Consider the following 21,401-nt stretch of genomic DNA (forward strand, 5'->3'; position numbering starts at 1 on the left):
GACACAGAAATGGAAAATATAATATGTTCTGCAGACAAATTATTTCAAGGAACATTTTCATACTCTAATTTCTGAAAGCTCTAATGAAAAAAAGAAAGAAAAAAAATTGTTTCAATACAGTAATATACACAGTCTGCCGCGTGTCATTTTCTGTGGCTGACACCATGGTTAAAGCAATTCTTTGCATAGCTATTACACAAATAGCTGCATTTCATATATGCCATTAAGGTACCCTAGGAGAAATGCTTTTGAAATGGAATGAATACATCTCATACAGACACATTTTAAAATGGAAATCTGTGTGGGCTGTTTATTAGGGCTCCTGATTACAATACTTTACAGTTTTTCCTTTTGCACAATAGCAAGTGGAAAAGAAGCACCAATCTAAAATGTACTTTTCAATATCTGCAAAAATATGAGCAACTACACACACTACTCAGACATTTACCATCTTCAGCTAGTTATATTACAACATATTTACTTGTACTTAGTGTGGTAGAGTGCAAGGTAGAGGTATGCTGGGATGTGTATCTCACATGGTTTTTTAGTTTAGCTGGGTGAGATAACTGAAATCCAGAAATGGTGCTGCTTCAGCAAGGCATAGCTTGCTGGGGATCATTTTTGTTTAAAGTTGTATGGGCTAGATTTCTTTGGACTGGGAGACAGGTTGGTAGCGGGAGTCTCTCAGTCCACACCCCTAGTCCATTACAGGTTCCCTAGCCCCAGGTGAGGCCAGTTGGGTTAATCAAGGAGGGATAAAACAACCCTCTGTGTATGAGTCTGGGGGAGAAGAAGTCTGTGGGGCTTGGTGTGGTCCCAGCCAGGAGGGCTGAGGGGCCACGATGCTGTGTGAAGCCGGATCTCTCCCCTGTGTGGGACTTATGCCTGGTAAGCTGGCCTGCTGAGCGTCAGAACCTGATACCCTGGATGTGAACTGTGCTCTATAGGTGAGGTAGAGACGACCTATGTATAAGGTAGAGTCCAGACAGGTAGCTGTTTATTTTGGGTTATGTTTATGTTTGTGCTGGTGCTATAGTGCCAAAATAAAGCACCATTTGGACTTTAATCCCGTTGTCTGAGGAGGAATCTGTCATTGCCGCCCTACTTGAGAGAGCGATCCCTTACATAAGGTTTTATTTCAGTTTTTTATTTTATTTTTTGAAAACTATTCAATCTATATTTCAAATGGCCATTAGAGCTGGAACTTTTCATGCCTTTAAACATGTTTCACTCTGTAAAACTTTGTATTTTTTAGGTGTCCAGTTGAATTGGCGTCTGGCGCCTGTCCTCCTCACACCAGTGCCCTATCTCTACTCATACTCTTCTTAGTTGGTGTTTACTGACAAGATAAACCCATGGCGTGCTAATGTTTAATATAACCATGCAAAGCAATCCCTTATAGCCACCATTGTTTTTACACATATTTCTGATCATATTAATTGCCTTACTAATGTCCCAAGACTTATGTATTTAGAGTTGCTGCGTGCAAAAGTGAGCTAATTGTATTCCTTCTCACTTCCCAGCAATACATTATTTGAAACAATGTATTCCTTGCCCAGCTCCATCCTTCATATCATCTCAAAATGCAACTTCTTATATCTTTCCAATATTTCCAAAAGATAATTTTTCCTAACCTCACTCTGTGGTTAATTATTACCATGACAAATATAACATTTTGCTTGGTCACCAACTGTAACAACTTATCATGAATGGTGCTGCTAGAATTCTAAATCTCTCCTCCTGCTCATTATCTAGTGGGAGACAAAAACCCAAGCCTAAATAAATTCAATCTGTGATGTGATCACTCCTTTTCTTAAACTTCCCTACAGTAAATATTACCAAAACATTTCTACTATTATAACCATCTCCCCTCATAGCCTTGTCCAATCTGTGACCTGGAATTTTTCCAGACAGGACCCACTGTTACATTATATTATTTAGCTTAGGCTACTTTCACACTAGCGTTCGGGGTTCCACTTGTGAGTTCCGTTTGAAGGCTCTCACAAGCGGCCCAGAACGCATCGTCCAGCCCTAATGCATTCTGAGTGGATGCGGATCCGCTCAGACTGCATCAGTCTGGCAGCGTTCAGCCTCCGCTCCGCCCAGCAGGCAGACACCCGAACGCTGCTTGCAGCATTCGGGTGTCCGTCTGGCCGTGCGGAGGCAAACGGATCCGTCCAGACTTACAATGTAAGTCAATGGGGACGGCTCAGTTTGAATTTAAAGGGACACTGACAGGCCTTCTGAGCATAATTAGCTCTTTATATGCCCCCCTAGGTCTTATAATAAGTTTCCAATTCATATCAGTATTATCCCTGTGCGCATTGTAAAACATTAAAAATAATCTTTATAATCACCTGTCCTTTCTGCCCAAGGGGCATTCTTTGTGCTGCATTTGTGCCCAGCCGCGTCCCAACTGCCGGATCCTTAGACACGCCCATCTCATTAGTATTAACTTCGCTGGGCGGTATTTTCCTGTCCCCGACATTCGGAGATCCTGCGCATGCGCCCGGCACCCTCACTCGCCGGGATCACATTGCACCAAGTGAATACTAATGAGATGGGCGTGTCTAAGGATCCAGCAGTTGGGACGCGGCTGGGCACAAATGCGGATCCCGTCGTCTGCATTATATGAGCGGATCCGTCTGGGCAGACCCCAGACGGATCCTCTCTGAACGCAAGTGTGAAAGCAGCCTTGCTTTCCATGTGGCTAATTATCAGAAGCTAAAAAAATGCTCCTGGCATTTAGTAAGAAGGGAAGTTATTAAAGAAGTGTAGAAGTACTTTAAGAAAGGGTTGTTTATATACCCAAGATACTTCATCAGATTTCCAGTGTTCATACAATGCTGTTAGATCAAGTCTCACTAAAAGACATGGAGATGAACATTTACATGAAAGAAACAGGTTTTGTAATTTCTTGAGATTCAGACTTAATATATAATCAGCTCTCAGCACTTACGGATTATCCAGCAGTAGTATGATTGGATTAAGCTCTTTCTTTGGTCTATAATAAGCTCTGAGAGGAACAATGAAATTGTACAGTCCATTGCCTGCTGTCTCTGCTGCAACAATGATGACCTTATTTTTAAAACCATAGGCTTTAGCATCTTCATAATAGTTATGTTGACAACCCTAAGGCAGAAGTGAATGAAAGAAGTTAAGTATATTAAGTAGCTTAATGCACAGTGTGTAGTACATTTCATCTGTGGGCATTATTTGTCACAATGGAAGCTTTACTGTAGAAATCAATAAGCACAAGTATCAACATACAACACTAATAAACACGTTTTCTAAAGCATTGCTGCTAACATTGTTTGCATGGAGAATACTGCAGTCAATAAAGGTGGCAGAAATCAGGAACTCGATAAACTGACCAATGTAAAAAATCAGCCAACTGCAGTAAACAGATGGAAAATACCATGAAATCCACAGATGTAGGGCTCGTTCACATTTCCGTGTCAATGTCACATCCATGGAAAAAAAGCGTACATTTTTCATCCGTGAAGGATCTGTGGTTGGTCCGTGTGTCCGTTTTTACCATCCGTGTGTCACCCGTAATGTACGGAAGTTGCTCAGGTGAAAATTAATTTCCAAAGAATCTTCTATTAGTCTTAATTGAAAAACGGACACAACACGGATGCCATAGACTTCAAAAGGCGTCCTTTGTCTGCATTATGGATCAAAGTAGCGCATGTCCCTGTAATTTTTTATTTATTTTTTTACTGACCCACGTTCAGTAAAAAAATACTGAAATGTGAACAGACACATTTAAATCAATGGGTGTGTGTGCTGTCCGCAGAAAATGCGGACAACACATGTCAGTGAAAATGAAAATGTGAACGAGGCCTTAGGGTTCATCTACATCATGAGAATCTGCTGAGGATTTGCAGAATATATGACTATATCACTATGATTCACAACGTAAATGCCAGGCTTCTCAGACTTTTGGATAAGATCAAGTGTAGTATCTGTTCTCATCAGTCCGGTTGAGCCTAGCTCCTGGACTGAACTCTGCCCATGGAGGAAGGCCGCAGTAGGCTGAGCCATGGGATTAAATGAGAGCAGAGAACCACACAGTGGTCCACAAAGGGTGAACCGCATTAGGGCAGAAATGTCCTATGCGAGGTGGGCCGGGTTGCTGGATCGATGCCATTAGGTTGAGTTGTGTTGAAAGCCCAAAGTGCTAGTGCCCCAGGAGTGGTGACCCTGGGGTGCCGGAACTCACTGGGGGTGGAATCCCACTGAGAGATGGCACATTGGCAGAGCACTTTCTTTCTCACAATTTTAGCACACACTTCTCTTTGCTAATATGACCTTCCTCAGCGGGGTCTAGAGAAATATATAATATATATACAATGTGGTCACAGAAAATTCGAGTATATCTGATAATCTGTTAAAAATAGGGCGAGAGTGTAGAAAAGAGAGATTGAAGGGAAGATAGGATATCCCATCAGTAACTTGAAGGAAAAAAAGGGGGGGGGGGGGGGGGGCGGGGAAAAATGTCAGAGTGGAGATTAGGAAGCAAAAACCCTAATTATGTTACTCTAGTACAGGTAGTATCATTGGTATCTCATTAAGAGGACCCTATAATTATAGGTGTAAAAGGTGTTCCATTTAATATATTGATAGTGTAAAAAAAAAAAAATGTTAGGTTGAAAAAAAAAGGTCCTTTGTTTTTAAGTTTCATTTTACAGCATTCATTGTGGGCTAAACTGACTTGTTAACTTTATTCTACCTGTTATTATGATAATGGTGATTAGAGATGAAAAATTTGATTTGTTAGCTTCTCCAAAGTTTGACAAGAAATTAGATTTTTTACAAATTAATTAATCACAAGTCGCTATGTTAAAACCCTATTCAGCCTACAGTAGGGACCGTTTTTAGGGGCCACTTAGACATAAGTGCACCTGTCTAATGGCCATTAAAAACAGTAATACGCTGGTGCAATATGGCCTTTTGTGTTAAAATAAAAAAAACACCTCCACTTGCTTGCTCGCTCTGATGCAAGCCGCTCCTCTCTTGAGTGGAAAAGACCTGCCAAAGGACCTACACTGATCTTGATGACATCACTGCATACTCACATCATTATTAAACAGTCTGGACTTTTTCAGATGCAACAATATGCAATTTTATTTATTTTAATTTTTCATGAGATGATTAATATTTTTTTTATTACTTTTTGTTCCATCACTTACATTGGTTCCATATTGCAGAGTATTAGGGCATAATAAAAGCACTAAAAATTGTTGGCCTGGGCACCTCTAATAGGCCCCAGACTTCAATGGCAATTATTGTATTATTAGGGAAGCGATTGGACTACAGTAGGAGAACCTTCCTGCATCCCATTGGACATGATTATTGCTGAGGAAAATATATTTAGCACACAATAAAGTACAGAGCAACCATTAAAAAAAAAATATGAAAGGGTGTCCATGAGAGATGAAAAAAATAAAAAAATCAAGGTCTGCTATTTGAGATCTAAATCAGAGAATTAGATTTTTTTTCCTACTGGAATCAGAACATAGGTGCACTATGTCTATGACAAAATGCAAACTATTGCTATTACATCAAAATAAGCACAATAGGAGTCAATCACAGATGTAGGAAGGTTAGCGATCATAGTCTCATTGCATGATTGCAGAGTGATATTGTATTTCCTTAGGTAGTGCGTTAAACGGATTGTTAGAAAAATCAAGGGTGTAATGTGCTTTGAAAGCAGCAGATGATGCAAGGCAGAGAACACTTCAAAGGCATTCCGATGGCTGCTCCTTATGTCTACCAGTGACATTAACTGTTGGGTCGCCTCCTGGCACTGCTCCTCTCCGCATCCCTCTATCTCTTCTCTGCTCCTCCTGGCACCATTCCCCTTCTCTTCCCTCCATCTTTACCCCACTCCTCCTGGCACCACTTCTCCCGCATCCCTCCTTCTCTTCCTCAATCCTTCTGGCACATCTCCTTCCTTCATCACTCTCCATCTGCCCCACTCCTCCTGACACCGCTCCTCTCCGCATGACTCAATATTTGCCCTGCTCCTTCTGGCACCACTCCTCTTCGCTTACCTCCATCTCTTCTCTGCTCCTCCTGGCACGCTCCTCTCCACATCTCTCAATCTTTGCCCTGCTTCTCCTAGCACCACTCCTCCCCGCAGCCCTCCATCTCTCCCCCACTCCTCCTGGCACCACTGCTCTCTGTATCTCTCAATCTTTGCCATGCTGCTCCTGGCACCACTCCTCCCCACATCACTTCTTCTGTGCCCCACTCCTCCTGGCACCACTCCTATGTTCATCCCTCACTATTTGGCCTGCTCCTCCTGCGACCGTTCCTCCCTGCATCCCTCTATCTCTGCCTGATCCTCCTGGCACTGCCACCTCTGCCCCATTCCTCCTGGCATCTCTCCTCCCTGCATCCCTCTATCTCTGCCCTGCTGCTCCTGGAACCGCTCCCCCAACTCCCCCCCCCATCCCTCAATCTATGCTCTGCTCCTCCTCGCACTGCTCTACAATATGCCAATTTATAAACCAGTCCTGTGATATAGGAAACTGCTTATAGAGTACAACACATTTGGAAATAGTAAGGATTTGAATAGTAACAGAACCACATTGAATTACAAGAGTACTGTATATGCTCCCTAGGAATCAATGACAATAAGACCATTTGTACAGCGACAATGAGAACATGTTTCATCTTTTAAGACTGCCAGCAGTATGTATGTATTGACAATCATGGAGATCCAGTATGAACAGCAGGGGACTAAATCACAATTCCTTATTAGCTCTTCCCACAAACCTTGAGCATTACCCCGCTACATCTGTATGTTGCAGAACCAGAGATTGTGCAGGCCAGAAAAGAGATTTACAGCATTTTAGAATTCCTATCAAAAGCTATGGATGGTGAAGCCATCATCACAATTAGAGAAGCACTACAATCTCTACTGTAGGTCAACTGTAGCAGAGGAAGATGTCATGGCTAATTTATTGAAAGAGTTAAAAGGGGCGCTTTTAAAATTAATAATATTGCAATTTACATGGACTGGATTAGGCTACTTTCACACTAGCGTTCGATCGGATCCGTTCTGAACGGATCCGATCATAATAATGCAGACGGAGGCTCCGTTCAGAACGGATCCGTCTGCATTATTTTAGCATATAACAGCTAAGTGTGAAAATAGCCTCGTACGGATCCGTCCAGACTTTCAATGTAAAGTCAATGGGGGACGGATCCGCCTGAAGATTGAGCCATATTGTGGCATCTTCAAACGGATCCGTCCCCATTGACTTACATTGTAAGTCTGGACGGATCCGCACGGATCCGCACGCCTCCGCACGGCCAGGCGGACACCCGAACGCTGCAAGCAGCGTTCAGCTGTCCGCCTGTCCGTGCGGAGGCGAGCGGAGCGGAGGCTGAACGCCGCCAGACTGATGCAGTCTGAGCGGATCCGCTCCATTCAGACTGCATCAGGGCTGGACGGCTGCGTTCGGGTCCGCTCGTGAGCCCCTTCAAACAGAGCTCACGAGCGGACACCCGAACGCTAGTGTGAAAGTAGCCTTACTATAGATGGGTCATCTATTTAGGAACTTGTTCTTCACAATTTATTTATTTTTTTAAGATGGAAAATATATATTTTTTGGTCTTTGGGGGGACTTTTTTCTTCCTCTGATTTAACTTTGTATAGTCACCCATAAGACTAAGTGGACTTATGTATTTTTCTCAACATTACTCAATGGAAAACTGTCTCAAAACAGATGGATCAAAGAAGTATTGGGAGAGGGAATGTTTTTTTTTGTTTTTGTTTTTTCTCAGAGAATGTCGATAAGGCACGGTTTCTCTACTATTTTGAAGTTTAATTACAAATTTTTTTCTTCTTACCTTATCTAATCGCAAACAGCAAAACGGAACCTTTTCTGACAACAGATGACAAAAGGTAGGTGAGCTGCCTATGTATGGTGAATTAGGAGGATAACCTTTAGTGTACCTACAAAAAAACACAAAATTCATGTACAGTTATGTTATCATTTTAATCAGATTTTTATTCTGGCTATAAAAAATGTTACAATTAAACATAACAATATGTTGAATCTGGCAATTACTTGTCATTTTACCCTTAGCTGCCACAGGCAATAGCAACTACTACATCTAAATGTTTTAATAGAGTAACTGTGATTATTGTGACATGATTGCAGAGTGAAAATAGTTAGTATGGCAGCTGAACGCCTACCATAGGCCCCTTATAGTGCCCTATGGCTTCCATTTGAGTATTCCTATCAGGTCCTGCTGAAGGCAAGTCCTAATAAGATGCCTGTCTGCATAGCTGAATGTCCATAATATACTGTATGTGTGTGGGCTTTTTATTCTGTGTATACCAGTGTATAATAAAAACTAGAGATGAGCTAATCGAAGCTGACGAAGTGGAGTTTGTTATGAATTTCAGCAAAAAAACGATTTGCACCAAATGCGAATTTCCTCTTGCTTCGTATTAACGAATCACATTTTTCCTAAAATAGCGGCTGCACGCGTGAGGACATGGAGAAAGGAAGTCTGGGAAGGCGGAATTGTAAAGGGGTCACAGTTTGGGGCCCCCAAAATGGAACACATGATACACCAATTGGATACATCTTGACTACATTGAATAAGCTATAGTGATATAACCAAGATGAAACATATGATACTCCAATTGGATACACCTGTGACTACATTGAATAAGCTATAGTGATATAACATGCAGTTTGTGTGACTGGCCACTAGAGGCCCTTAGTCGGACAGCCCCCTTAGAACTAATAGGAGCGAGATGTTGACAATTAATATTTAAAAAGAAAAGTAATCTTATAGCTGCACCTGATTGGCTTTCTTATTGAAATAGACTGTAAAAAATAGCTTCTTATTTATTTTGTGCATTTTGTTATTTTGTTGCCATGTCCTAACTTCCTGGGAAAAGCTACATGGGCTGGAGAAAGGAAGTGGCAGGAGGACGGAGAGTTGGCAGTTGGACAGCAACGGATTCAGACGTGTCTGCTAAATTGTTTACCTGAGGTGTCCTGTCATCAGCCAGACATTGAAGCCTTTATCCACAGCAAGCAAAGGACGATTGGTGAATATCTGCTGCCTGCTAAAGAGGATCTGTGGCGAATATCTGCTGCCTGCGAAAGAGGATCTGTAGTCTTCATTTATATTCAGGAGCTGAGGAGACCAGAGGCCTGCCTGCCCTGAGGCCAGCGGTGAATCATCATCAAGAAAACCAAACTGCCATTCAGGCCTGCACTGGAGATCTCAGTCTGAAGCATTTTACACTCGGTTAGTGCGCACTTTTAATGGGACTTAAATTCTGAGCTCAGGTCCCTCCCTGCAATCAGGGTGAGGACAAGTTTTGGCACCGCTGCAGCAAGTAAAGCTTTATTGCGACAGCAAGTGGATCCATATCCCGGTTCTGGAGTTACAAATAGCCACGTGGAAGTTCAAGGGAGTCTAGCTGAGGTGGGGGAGTGGGCATTATCGGCATTTGGGAGAGGGATAGTGCGAGATTTTTCTTTATTTGGCCTCTGTGAGCCACAGTGTCCCTCAGCCAAGATCCCAGGTACACAGATCCCAAGTTTAGTGTTGATTCCTAGTGGCTTTGGTTCGCTGTGTTTGGTTAGGAGATCCTGCCATATTTAGTGGCATTTAGGAAAAGTATGAATATTTAAAAGTACAGTATCTAAATTAGGGAATTCCCGGCTGGGGTGCCACTGTGGACAATCTTGGGTTGCCTCTTCAGTACACCAGAACATACCTCACTCCGTGTGGTCCGGCTGGATCACGGTGTACATTATATTGTATATAGTTTTCTCTACTAAAGTCAGTAAAATTATTTTGGTTCACACAGCTCACTGTCCGTGCATTCATTCTTGTGTGGTTCACTGTATTCTAACGGACTCCCTCAGGTCCACCTCTTACAGAATCACCCTTACTGACATGCATGTAGCTATTCAGCAGCCAGCCAGCCCTGTGATGTCACAGCTGTATAAATACGGCAGCCATCTTAGATTCTGCCATTCACCAGCGTACTTGGTGCAGGGACAGTGATAGGAAAATCGTCATTGTGCTAAAAAATAAAGATTTACAAGTGCAGGGAAAGATTATTCAATGCATATGGAAAGGATAGGGAGGAATCATTCCACTGCATTTATGTTGAGCAGGGTTCAGTTGGGGAGTTTACAGCCTGGGTAATAGGAACAATCAGATTACACCTTGCTGCACTGACTGGCGATACAAGTTGCCATTATACAGCTCTGTAATTCCAGCAAACCGTTCTTGTTATTGGGGTGCAAGTGCTGTTTGATACAGGCATTAACAGGGTTTATTACAAGGAAATATTTTAACGTTTTATTTGCCCTAGTGCGGTGCAGTTATGTTCTAAAGCATTTTTTGGCTTATATTACTGGGTAAAAAAGGGGTTATTAGCCGTTGTGTGATGAAGTGCAAACATTACAGCCCTTTTTGTTGTGTATTAGTGGCAAAAGTAAAATATATTTGCCGCTCAGCGGTGCACTTATCTGTTTTAAAGCCATTTTATCCTTGTATTAGTGTTGAAAGAAAAAATATATTTGCCGCTCAGCGGTGCAGTTATCTGTTTTAAAGCCTTTTTTAGCATGTATTAGTTGAAAAAGGAAAAATATCTTTGCCGTTCAGCATTGCAGTGAGATATTTTACAGCCCAGTTTGCCGTGAATTACTGGCAAAATATATTCTCCTTTCATTGTTGCACTTTCAGTGGTCTAGTTATATGCGGTGAAGCACTTTTCTAGGGATGGACCGAATTATGTAGCGATGACATTTTTTATGTGAAACAAGTTTTTGGGTGGAAAATTGCTGGGTGATAGTAGACTTTCTTCTGTATGACCCAAATTCCAATATCCTTTCATTGGTGAAATTTTGAATTTCAGCCTTGTTTTCTTCTGGAAAATAGATGGGTGATTGTACTACTCCTTTAGCGATATTGACCGAATTGCGTAGTGGTGAAATTTTTTAAGTGAAACATGCTGTTTTGGGGAAAATTGATGGGTGATAGTAGACTTTCTCCTGTATGAACAGAATTCCATTACTCTTTCTTTGGTGAAAATTTTTATTCGTGAAAATGTATGGGTGAATGTACAACTCCTTTTGCAGTATGGAATGACGTACTTAGTGGTGAAATCCTTTCAGTGACACTCGCTTTTTTTTTTTTTTTAATGTATGGGTGAATGTACACCTCCTTTTGCAGTATGGAACAACTTACTTAGTGGTGAAATGTGTTATGTGGAACTGGCTTTTTGGGGGAAAAATGATGGATGACTGTACACATTCTTTTGCTGTGTGGGCTGAATTATGCAGTGTTGAAATTTTAAATTTTAAAGTAGATTCCGCTGCTCTGTATCTCTTGTAAAGTCAATGTCTCCATCAATGCCCCTCTCGCGATTTACACCAAATACATTATTTTCATGTAGAGATCCAACAATTATGTTGGAGGCATGTAGTGTATGCAAGCCATGTGTGACCCCTCTCATCACTCTCACACTGTTCTGCACCTGGTTTGCCTCGGCGAATGGAGTCACACAGGGGAGGAACTGCTTTGTGTCCTTTAGCAAGAAATGGAATCCTGGCTTTCTCTGCAACAACTGAAAATCGGAACCATGGTGACCGACAATGGGAATAACATGGTGTCAGCGCTGCATCAAGGATGGCTGAGCCATGCGCCCTGCATGGCACACGTGTTCAATCTGGTTGTCAAGTGGTTCCTGAAAGTCTTCCTCCCATCTGCAATACATCCTAAAAATTGCCAGGAAACTTTACATGCACATCAGCCACTTCTACACCGCAAAGCACACCCTCCTTGAGCTGCAGAGACAGAACAGCATCCCCCAACATGGCCTCATATGCAATGTTTCCAACCACTGGAATTCTTCCCTCAATATGTTTGATCGACTATACGAACAGAGAAAGGCCATAAAAGATTTATTGATGATCCAAGCAGACAGGGGTAGTCCCCTGTGTAACTTCGTTGTCAGCCAGTGGCAGCTCATGTGTGACACCTGCCGTTTGCTCAAGCCCTTTGAGGAGGGCTCTTTATTTGTCAGTCGCCAGGACTACTGAATGAACAATGTCATTCCACTGCTTCATGTCCTGGAACAGATGCTGGTAAATTTGGCTGGTCAGGGGACTAGAGATGTGGCGCCTAGAAAGATTGCAGCAGAGTTTGATACATTTGTCTGTCAATATCTCTGTTTACAGTCAATGAATGGTAACATCATTTATCTCTAGGATATGCAAACCCCAACCGATGGGGTGTTAGCCAATAGAAGTAGGTCATAAGCATGAAGGAGCAGTCATTTTCACAGCTTGAGGTATCCTCCCGGAAGCTTGACCTCTGCAAGTCGACGGTCTGCATTGCAAAGCTTGTCTAAAAGAAAGATCCCACAGTGCACCTTCTTGTAGGAAACTCTTGACCCGGCACAGGCTTTTTTGGTCCTTCAAAAACAATGGACTCTGTACAGCGTGACATTGATGTATAATTTCTTATACACCAGACTGAAAGTGTATTCCAAGCACCTGTCTTCCCACATAGCTTCTTAGAAGCAGAAGGGTCTTGCCATTGAAGTGGGCTCAGAACTGAACCTAAAAGCCAAATTTTCCTGTTTACCTGGACTCAAAGGAAAGGACAGAGATCAACAGGCTATGCTCATACAAATTTCATCCAAGCCTCCACTCACCAAGGCAAGCACAGAGGTTCAGATTGTGTGGACAGGTAGGTTCTGCATAACATGCAAAGAGGATGATCTAGTGGAGGTGTTACCTAAGATATTTACTTGCTGTTTTGGTAATCTGGTGATAAGTTCTCAGGACCTTATGTGGCCAGCAACGATGTGAACCGGGTATGACGTGTCTGGATTAGTGTCGGCCACAGAGCTTATTTTCTTGAAACTCGAATGGACATTTCGTATGCCATCCATGCAGAGGACTTTAAGACTTTATGGAATGATATTCTTAACTAAAAGGACGAGTTCACATTGGAGGAAGTGAACAATTTATTCTTATGTCTTTATTGCATTTCTTCAGATTTTTACTTGCATTTATTCAGACACTTTAGAATCCACTTATCAGCAACCCAGCTCATCACGGAATGAGCTGGAGTCGGCTTGTTTGCTGGACTGTGCTGGACTGTCCTCCAGTTATCAGCCATAACCCCATATATTTCTTGATCTGTATGCATTACCCTCCTGGTCACCCCGACACTGGTCGTCAATCCATTCTTGTTGATAAAGCACTTTATTTTTCCAGTTTGTCTTTTAAATCTTGTTGTTTTGCCCCTTCTGTGTTGTATTTTAAGTGTGTTAATATCCTGTTTGTTAAGCAAACATTTTTTCTCCCCCGTTCAAAAAAAATAAATTGTTTGTGATTTGGTAGCCAAAAGAAGGAGTGGGTACAAAACAGAGAAGACATGCAACTATTTCATTCACGTGTCATCTCTGTTTTGGATCTACTTCAGGTTTTTTTGGGCATTAGCAATACTAATGGATTACCAACCAAATGCTGACTATGTGAAGGTGGATTCTCAAAAGACAGGGTCCGTTTTTTGGGTGTTGTTTTTATGACGGATCAGACTAAGGTGAAAATATTCAGTGACGTCAACACAAACTTACTCCTGACACCCTCTCCACTCTTTCATGGGGGTACTACTTGTATCAGCTTGTAAAAGAACAAGTTCTGTAGACATCTATGTGGAATTAGCTGATGATGGTGTAAAAGGAGTTTGATTTTTCTTGGTGCTAACATTGACCTGTAAGGCTGAGTTCATACTAGAGTTATGTGACTGCCCAAATAAGTGAAGTGTGCAGGGATTCTAAGTGTGATGCCTGTCATATGGACTTACAGTATTATATTACTACCAAAGCAGACTCCCTATGTGTGTTACTGCAAGGCACAGTGTTCTACACCACTATAAAGGCTCTGTGCAGTGAGGAAATGGTTGTTTTTTAGAGTAAGTCAATGCAAATGTATTCATATCAAACCAAATTTTTCCAACAAAATTTGGCGAACCGGTGAATCGAATTTTTGAAACATTCGCTCATCTCTAATAATAACAATCAATCGCCCAAGTAGTGACGTACCCTAGGACATCTTTTAAAAAATATACAAAAGCATGAACACTAAAAAACACTTTTACTAATTAATTATGTTAAAAAAAAGGAGAAAAATAAATTCAGCCACTTGGCATCTCAATGTTAATAACACCCTATTAATCCCTATTATTAATTTATAACTATTGAATTATCCCATTATTTAATCCCCACAGTTCATGCAGTAGAAAAAATTTAAAAACAATGACAAATGAATTATTTCTACTTATCCCACCTACCAAAAATGGAATGAGAAGCAATCAAGAAGTCATATAAACATCAAAATTATAATAATTGAAAATAATAGCTCAAACAAAAAACACAAAAAAAACTTGTCATCCCACAACTCTATTGACGGCATTTAAAAAAAAAAAAGAATATGGTGACAAATGTTGTTTTTTTTTCACAAATTATTTTTACTTACTGAAAAAGTAGTAAACATATAAAAAACTATATACATTTGTTATCACCATGATTATACTCATCTGCAGAATAAAAGTAACATGTTATTTTTGCCCAAAGAAAGGTTTAATAAATGATTGTTCAATAAGTTATAAGCATCCCAATTCTGGGCCATTGAGAAATATAGCTCATTCCACAAAATACTGTACAAGATCTAATACAACAATGTCAATGAAAAAATGAAAAGGTTATGGCTCTGGGAATGTGAAAAGAAAAACAAATAAGGTTTCAAAAGAAATCGGTTGTTCGACCATAAGTAACGCTGGACGACTGATCTTTTTGCCAATATATTTCTAAAATATAGTAAATGTTACAAAGTAAACTTTTCAGAGAAACCAAATATATTCCATCTCAGTCCACTGAGTCTGAACTGTTGTTTATGTCACAACATTTGTAAAAGAATGTTCCAACAATGGCAAAACTATGGCTGGAATATGTATTTAGCTGCTGGTGCTTTATAGACATTACTGCGCTGTGGGGCCTCTTATTTCTGAACATGCTGCTAAACTTAAAATTGTGAGGGGAAGAGGGACATGCTTCTAATACACTGTAATACTAAAGACAGAGGTGGTGCAATTTAAAAACTCTAGTGTAAAATCCCCTGCTGCTATCATTTCTGTGACTCTTCCCTACCGTTTTTTTTTTTTTTTTTTTTTTCAAACTGCCATCATTACTTGCAAAAGTTTCTTCAGAGGGATGAGAACTTAGAAAATATGATCTTGCAGACACAGATTTAAACCTCCTGCTGGAAAAATAAAATTGTAACAGTAATGATTTTTCTATAGCAAAATTCTGAAAAAATGACTGTTTGAGAACAGGGTATAGTTTTAAATATTTCAGCTTCTTTTTTCTTTTTTCAAAATTTCCTGTACATGTAGGGAGAAAGTATAATAGCATTAATAATTGTAAAGGGAACCTGTCACTTGGAGATGCTGTTCAGTCTTTGGGCACCTTTTAATAGAGCAGGAGGAGCTAAACATTGATACTTAGCTTTGTGGAATACTGTATATAGTTGTAATATCTGCTTTTAGGACAAAACAATTCCCGTTCTAAGATCTTGATAATAATGTGCACTAACTGCTCTTAATATTCTCAGGAGTCCAATGGGCGATCCCATCAAGTGATCAATAGCCTTCTCTATATTAGTGTGCATACAGAAAGAGTTGTCAATCACCAATAAGATCACTCGTTTTGAGTGAATTGACGTTAACAAAGTGGAATTCGATCTGAATTTCAGGAAAAATTTGATGGCGGTAAAAAAAAATACAAACTCAACTCTTCCATTTGCTACATCATCACAAATCGATTTTCATGGCAAACTTTTTAAAACTTCGCTCAACACGCTTAAGATCACCCATTAGACTCCAAAGCATAGACAGAGCAGAGATCTCTAACAATAATGTACAAGTTGTGCTGAATCTTTTCCTACAAAACTATATATCAACCTGCTCAGCAACTCCTGCAGCCTGCAAATCAGACAACAACGTTCAGTTGACTAGATATAATATCTCAATGACAAACCATTACACACTCCCTATTTCCTAGTTTGAACACTAGGATAGGTCTGCCTATATTTAATGCTTCATCATCCCATTATATGCTTAGTGCACATTTTTGCAGAACAATTGTCTTCTTGATCATCAGCTATTCATAATGTAGAACACATTAATTTGATTGATCTTACAAGTACCTAAAAGCAGATATCACCACTACGTATGTTGTCGTATTAACTGTAGCAGCTGTACCAATTTACTCATTTTCACCTTAAAGCGTACCTGAGTTTTCAAATTAAGTTTGCATAACATGTACTTCTTTGTACAATCGTAACTATGGAGGAATAGATATTTTTGGGGCTTCTCTAATGTCTTTTTCAGCCATGTTATTCCCGGTTTCAGCTGCATAGCTATATGCATTTTTCTCAGAAGCAGGGGGTGTCTCCAACAGCTATGTTCTGGTTGCAGAGAGACTGCATAGTGATGTAGAACACTGTGCCTTGCAGAAACATGCATAGAGAATCCAGTGTGGTAGTAAAACAGTGCTATCTGTCAGTATGAAACGCAGATGACAGGCATCACTCTTAGAACTTAGCCTTACAGGTCAATGTTAGCATCAGGTATGAAGAACCGTGCAGCCGCCCAAGATCCTCCTATAGTATGAAATAGTGCATTCCTGTTACACCGTCAGCTGATTCCACATTGATTTCTACAGAACCTGTTCTATTAAACGCTGATAGACGTTGAGCCCCTCGAAAGAGTGGAGAGGCTGTCAGCAGTAAGTTTGTGTTGACGTCACTGATTATTTTTCCCTTCTTCTGATACATCAGAAGAACAACCCCCTATTAAAACGGATCCTGTCTGATAAGCCTTCACTCGGTCAGTATTTAGTCAGTAATCCATCAGTATTGCTAAGACCAAAAAAACAAACAACAGAAATGACACATAAATGGAATATTCTCATGTCTTCTGTGTTTTGTACCCACTCCTACTTTTGGCTACCTAATCATGAGCATATCCGGATGCAAAATAGGGACCATGTTATACAGGCCTTATGGCTGCTCCAAAGACGGGATCCGTCATGTCTAATTTTCCCATCCTTCTAAAAGAAAAAGGGTAAAATAAATGGTGATGTCAACAAGGTCAAAAAGGAAAAATGGTGGCCACGTCATAGAGTGGGGAGGGTGGGAACAGCATGAGAAGCCCACGGAGTGGGCCAGTGACAGAGTGTTGACGTGGCAACAGCATAATTAGACAACAGATTGGCCTAGTGACATAGTGGTGATTTGGCAGCAGCATGAGGAGACCACAGAGTGATGAGTTGGCAGCAGCATGAGGAGACCACAGAGTGGTGAGTTGGCAGTGGCATGAGGAGACCACAGAGTGGTGAGTTGGCATCAGCATGAGGAGACCACAGCATGATCCAGTGAAGAGTGGGAGGTGGGGGGCAAAAAGCCTAGCCAGTACCAGCACAAGATGTTGGGTGGCAGTAGAATCACCTAGAAGTAGGTGCGTGGAATCAGTCTGGTGGAGAATCAGAATAGTAGCTGCTGCAGGTAGCCAGAAGAAACTGGTCTCGTTTGACAGTTTGGGTGTGACACCATGGATGATCTAGTCTGATGCATGTGATGGAAATTCTTGCTGAACCACGCCTAATTCATCTTCACAAAGGTCAGTTTCTCCACATTTTGGGTGGAAAGGCAAGTTCTCCTTGGGGTAAAAAATCAAGTTTGGCTGTCCTGTAGTCCAGGGGATCCTTGATGTAGAGTGGTAGGATGCAGTCCAAGTATGCCACCACCTGCTGGTCCAGATTCTGCTTTATGTCTACCTGCTTCTGGTGTGTAATTTCTTCACTAGGCGGGTGAAGAAAACTCCTCATCAGAGAATCCAGACCTACGGTGCTGCTAATGGAACTGGTATTGCCCCTGCTCACCCCCCCCCCCCAACAGCCATGGCAGTGGAATGTGAGCGCAGAGGGCTTCCCCTGGTCAGATCTTCGTGACGATGGGCAATGGCGCACATAGGCAGCGGACAACTGAATGTCTCAATAGTAGTTCAGTTTGTCCTCCCTCTCAGAGGGTGGAAATAAGGCCCCCATTTTGGTCCAGTAGCAAGGGTATAACATGGTGGAGAGCCAATAGTCATCCCTCTGCCGAATGGTGTCAATTCAGCTGTCACTGCGCAAGCAACTGAGCATGCATTGTGCCATTTGTGAAAGTGACTCAGAGGGACTCATTGCCTCCATCTCCACTGCATACTGTTGTGGTCTCTCTAGGTCATCTGCTTCGTCTTTCACATTGCCCTGTAGCTCCTCCGGCTGATTCTGCTCCTCCAGTTCAGCCCCCACAGGGCTCTTGTGGCCATGCAATATGGGTGCCACTTCTTCTGTTCCCTGGACAGCAAGATTTAGCAGCATCTGTTCCAGGACATGATTTCACAGCATGGTGTGGGTTGTAAATAGGAATAGGTACTAGGCCAAGAAACTAGGAAAATGGGAAAGGTCACCAACTAGAGAATCCCTAAACCAAACCCTGAACAGACCTTGATGGTAGGAATGTTCTTACGCAGGTACCTAGAGCCCTATCTGACCCTAAAGGGCCCTGGAAATAGTGTCAGGACAAAAGATGACCTGTTCCTTCCCAGCTGAAGGAACAGGAGACTCTATCAGGCCTAATGCCAAAAGATAGGGGAATACAACCAACTAGAAAAAGGAAAAATACACTTAACTCCGAAGTACACGGATAAGAAGGAACTCAGTGAAGAACCAGCCTTCCCACAACCATAAAGGAGCTATCAACCGCATAGCATGAGACCAGACTAAATAGAGGATTTGGAATGACCAATATGTAATATATAGAATGTCTAGTGTTGGGCTGATCTTAAGACTCCAGCGGCAAAAGCTACTGCTGATCGTCTTTAGTGTCTGGGAGTATGGGTCATACACTCACACACACTAGTATCTCGATCCCACTTTGCTGCCACCAATATGTGACGAATACCACACCTCGTGGCCGCTTGGCATCAACTACGTCGAGCTGACGAGACGCAGTATTGTCCCTGGTTACCAAAAACGTGACGTTACGTCCTCCAGAGGAGCAGGTAAGATCCACTTGGTATAGTTTACACACACCTCCTGTTCACCTCCGGGCCCAGAGAGGCAACAAGCTGAGAGAGCCTTTTTACTGCTGCAGTAAAAACAGGGCTGTCTCAGCCTGGGAAATCTGCCACCAGCTTCTCGTTTGATATAAGCCCGGTCCACTAACGGGATTATATAGGGTGAGAAACCAAACCATGGTAGCTTATAACTAGGCCAAAACACGGACGTGGGGGTTCGTGATCAAGATACAAGATGGCACAAGATAAAATTATATATTTAATTGCCGTAAGGGCACACTAGATTTAGCACAATATACACAGAGAATATATACAGTGGTCTGAGGTTACAGATACAGAATATATGGGTACAACAGGGTTAAGTAGAGTAAAAGTCAGTTACCGGGTAGTTGAAAGGTCTATGATGGTGGAATCGTCCTTAGCTACAGTCACGGGGCAGTGAGGTCAGCTGGTTCCTGGTCTCTCCAAACACATTGGCACGATGTGACCCCCTTCAGAAAATACACCACCGGCTGGCTTGCATGGGCTTATGACCTGTAGCTGGCCACGCCCCTATGGGTAGGATCCCTCCTCCTTCTCTGGCACTGGGAGCAAATGACCCATAAAACCCCTTAGGGCTCATTGTCCCAGACCAGAATGTCGCAGGAAGATGGTTCCAGGCCCAATTGAGCCCAAACATGGTACCGATATTTGGTTTCTGTGGGGAGATATGGATATCTTCTTTCCCTGGCATGCTAGTCTCAAGCCAGGATTACGTGGATGTTTGGCTTTGCCCCAGGATCGCAAAAATATAACAAAATTATGGCTGGGGTGGATGGACGATTCTTAAATCCTTATGAAATGTAGGTGCCAACATGTCTGCTAATCTGATTGAACTGGGGGAAGGTTTGGGACCCCATACTGAGAGATCCTTCCTGTTGCCTTGGCCTGGCTCCTAGCTGCTGGAAGAGGTGTGAGTCTATACACCTGGGGCATCCTTTGAGCTAGGACCCCCTGTGGATTTCAACAATCTGCTTGTCAGATGGCATATCTAGTGGAGTGAGAGCGGATTTGCATGGGGGCGGACAAAAAGGTGAATCAAATGACAATCAGGGCAGGGGGCTTTGAAGCAGGGCCCTCCTGTGGAGTTCACTACATCCGATATCTGTCAGCAAATGGGGGTGTGAGGACATGGCTTACAGTAAATATTAATTCAAATTCCTCACAGCCACTTACGCTACACCTGAGACAAGAGGTATGGTCATAAACAGCAACAACACAGAAACAAGTGAAACCAAAGAGGCTGTCAGATCACATCACGTGCAGCCAGTCTCTTAGATCTTCTGACCCCTGTCACGGGAGAAACCGTGACGGCACTCCCCCCTTCTACAGTTGGACTATGGACACCCAGGACCGACTTTATCCGGATGAGCTGTGTGAAAGGCTTTCACCAGACGACTAGCATTAATGTTGGCCGCTTGAACCCATATCCTCTCTTCTGGTCCGTAACCTCTTCAGTGAATGAAATACTGGAGTGATCTACGAAGAATTCGGGAGTCCACTATAATGGCGATCTAAAATTCCAGAGTACCGCAAACCATGACAAGAGCAGGAGACAAGGAGGATGGTTGAACAGGTTTGATATATTTCTTCAACGACTTATGGAACACATTGTGAATCTTCAAAGCCTCAGGAAGTTCAAGATGAAAGGCTACCGGGTTAATAATAGCAGTGATCTTATATGGACCAATAAACCTTGGACCCAACTTCCAATAAGGTATTTTCAACTTAAAGGGGTTGTCCGAGTTATGAAAAAAATATATATAGTACTGAAAATCTGACGGGCAGCAATATATAACTAAGCTAAGCAAGTTTTATGCAAAAAAAATATAAATATTGCAAAAGAGTCAAAAACAGCGGCTACACCCACCAATCGGCTATAGATCTGAGGTGCTCACCTCTAAAGGTCTCACCCTAGGCCTGTGTAGAAAGAAGTAATTATGTGGAGATATGAGGGGCACTCTCTACATATGGGATCACACACAGAATGAATATGGGAAATTTACATTTAATAACAATACATTTTCAATAGAAATAACAATAACAATTAATCTTCACTATAAATACGATCCCAAAATGACATAAAATGAATCAGCCTGTTGCAGAATATATCAACTACTAATAAAATACATCAATTATTCATACAATAATAATGTTAAAATCTGCCA

The 21,401-nt window shown here is 41.9% G+C and overlaps 1 protein-coding gene across 1 annotated transcript in view; it reads right to left on the reverse strand.

The window, feature by feature from the left end:
- KCNT2 (potassium sodium-activated channel subfamily T member 2) overlaps positions 1–21,401 on the reverse strand; it is a 1,405,312-nt gene that overhangs the window by 392,798 nt on the left and 991,113 nt on the right. The window contains exons 18-19 of the mRNA XM_044301880.1: positions 7,867–7,972; positions 2,960–3,132 (exon numbers count right to left, since the gene is read on the reverse strand). Coding sequence (XP_044157815.1) covers positions 2,960–3,132; positions 7,867–7,972 — 279 coding nt within the window. The remainder of the gene's footprint in view (positions 1–2,959; positions 3,133–7,866; positions 7,973–21,401) is intronic.

Source organism: Bufo gargarizans, chromosome 7 (assembly GCF_014858855.1).
Source record: "Bufo gargarizans isolate SCDJY-AF-19 chromosome 7, ASM1485885v1, whole genome shotgun sequence".
Taxonomy (NCBI): domain Eukaryota; kingdom Metazoa; phylum Chordata; class Amphibia; order Anura; family Bufonidae; genus Bufo; species Bufo gargarizans.